Source organism: Papilio xuthus, unplaced genomic scaffold (assembly GCF_000836235.2).
Source record: "Papilio xuthus unplaced genomic scaffold, Pxut_1.1 DF828626.1, whole genome shotgun sequence".
Classification (NCBI taxonomy): Eukaryota; Metazoa; Arthropoda; class Insecta; order Lepidoptera; family Papilionidae; genus Papilio; species Papilio xuthus.
In genome coordinates this window covers 376-2,981 of record NW_013530023.1, presented here as the reverse complement: position 1 = coordinate 2,981, position 2,606 = coordinate 376, and the positions used below count along the sequence as shown (strand labels likewise).

The 2,606-nt window shown below is 54.0% G+C and overlaps 1 protein-coding gene across 1 annotated transcript; it reads left to right on the top strand.

The window, feature by feature from the left end:
- Nucleotides 1-24: 24 nt before the first annotated feature.
- Nucleotides 25-2,601, top strand: LOC106113064 (RNA-directed DNA polymerase from mobile element jockey-like; the record flags this gene model as incomplete). The annotated part of the gene is made up of 1 exon (XM_013305788.1): nt 25-2,601. A coding segment is annotated over one exon (2,577 nt), but the record flags the coding sequence as incomplete, so codon positions are not given.
- Nucleotides 2,602-2,606: the final 5 nt, after the last annotated feature.

The following is a 2,606-nucleotide window of genomic DNA, read 5'->3' as shown; positions in this document are numbered from 1 at the left end:
GGTAAGCGCGCGGGCCGCCCTGCGTATTCTGGGGGGGGCATCATTCCGCTCGTTGCTGGAGGACGCCGGGGCAAACAAAGGCACCATCACGCGGCATCCCCTATCACGTTTACCGTGGATTTCTGCAACATCAGGGGACTCCACTCGAACTTGGAGGCCGTCCATCACCATCTCGAGACGGCCAAGCCGGCCTTGCTTTTCCTCACGGAGACGCAGATATCCTCTCCGGCAGACACTTCGTACCTATCCTGTCCCGGATACAAATTGGAGCACTCCTTTTTGCCTCGGGCCGGGGTATGTGTGTACGTCAGAGAGGATATCTGTTCTCGTCGCCTCAGCCTTCTTGAAGGTAGGGACCTATCTATTTTGTGGCTGCGCGTAGATAGCGATGACCATCCGCGAGTCTATGCGTGCCTCTATAGGTCCCATAGCGGTAATGCCGAAATAGACCGACTCATGGAGCAAGTCCAAACGGCTACAGATTCCGTTCTGGCACAGATCCCCTCCGCTGAAATTGTGGTACTCGGCGACTTCAACGCCCACCATGCCGAATGGCTCGGTTCCCGTACCACCGATCACGCGGGGAGATCTGTCCACGACTTTGCCTTGTCATATGATCTGACGCAGTTGGTTTCCTCGCCCACGCGAATCCCAGATGTGGACGATCATACACCTTCCCTGTTGGACCTTCTGCTGACCTCACATCCGGACAGTTATTTGGTTTCTGTCGATGCCCCCTTGGGATCGTCGGACCACTGCCTGATCCGGACGAGAGTGCCTATCTCGCGTCGCCCACGGGTCAAACCTAATGGCCACCGTCGAGTATGGCACTACAGGTCAGCAGACTGGGATGGGATGCGGTCTTTCTTTGCATCCTACCCATGGGAGCGTGTGTGCTTCAAGCTGGACGATCCCGATGCCGTTGCCGTTTCCGTCTCCGATGTGGTGCTTCAGGGAATGGAACTTTTTATTCCTTCATCTGTTGTGCCCATTGGAGGCAATACTCGGCCCTGGTTTGGTCAATCCTGCAAATTAGCTGCACGCAACAAGCAGGATTGTTATCGAGCCTGGGCTGAGGCGTCAGCGGTTAGGGATGTAAATACCAGCCTACTCAAAAAGAAGTACAACTTCGCCTCCAGGTCCTTCAAAAGAGTTATTGCCAAGGCAAAGTCGGAACACATGGCCAGCATTGGGGAGAGGCTGGTGCGCCTTCCTTCGGGAACTCGTGCGTTCTGGTCTCTCGCCAAGGCTGTCCAGGGGAATTTTTGTAAGCCGTCCTTACCATCTCTGCGCAGGGGGGATGACACGTTGGCCCACACCGCAAAAGAGAAGGCCGACCTTCTTGGCTCTCTTTTCGCGTCCAACTCGACTCTGGAGGACAAAGGTTGCTCGCCGCCGAAAATCCTGTGCGGTGACACCTTTATGCCGGAAATCCAGTTTCGTCAGAGATTAGTGCGTAAAGTACTTCAATCTCTGGACGTTAATAAGTCGAGTGGGCCCGATGGAATCCCTCCCATTGTGCTTAGGACTTGCGCTCCTGAGTTGGCTCCGGTTTTAACGCGCCTGTTCCGGTTCTCCTACTCTGTAGGCGAAGTCCCGAAATCTTGGAAGACTGCCATAATCCACCCGATCCCTAAGAAAGGCGATAGCTCGAACCCGTCCAACTACAGGCCGATTGCCATCACTCCCTTGTTCTCGAAAGTCATGGAAACGACCATCAATTGCCAGCTTATGAGATACCTTGAGGAGCACCAGCTGATTAGTGATCGTCAGTACGGCTTCCGTCAACGCCGCTCAGCTGGTGATCTTCTTGCGTATCTCACGCATCGATGGACGGAGGCAATCGAGGGCAAGGGGGAGGCCCTGGCGGTTAGTCTGGACGTAGCTAAAGCCTTTGATCGGGTGTGGCATAAAGCACTTCTGTCGAAGTTGCCTTCCTACGGGCTACCCGAGAAACTCTGCGAATGGATTTCTAGCTTTTTGGAGGGTCGGAGCATCAAGGTCGTTATCGACGGCGCATGCTCTGACCCCAAACCAATTAACGCTGGTGTCCCACAAGGCTGTGTACTGTCGCCAACCCTGTTTCTTCTGCATATCAATGATATGCTGCAAATTAGCAACATACATTGCTATGCAGACGATAGCACGGGTGACGCACTGTACACGGCCCGGGCGAACGTTTCTCGGGTTACTGCCTATGAGAACCGGACTGGACTTGTGTCTAGACTGGAGACCCTATTGGGTGAAGTCTCGGATTGGGGTCGACAAAATCTTGTCGAATTCAATCCCAAAAAGACACAAGTCTGCGCCTTTACCGCTAAAAAAGATCCCTTTGTCGTAAATCTTCACTTTGAGAACACTCCCCTGGTTGCCTCAGCCAGTATCGGTATTCTCGGCGTTGACATATCGAGTGACGTTCAGTTTCGCGGTCACTTGGAAGACAAGGCCAAGCTGGCTTCCAAAAAGCTGGGTGTGCTCAGTAGGGCGAAGCAATATTTCCAGCCGGGCCACCGCCTACAACTTTATAAGGCGCAAGTGCGGCCCCATATGGAGTACTGCTCGCACCTCTGGGCAGGAGCACCCCAGTACCAGCTTCTTCCATTTGA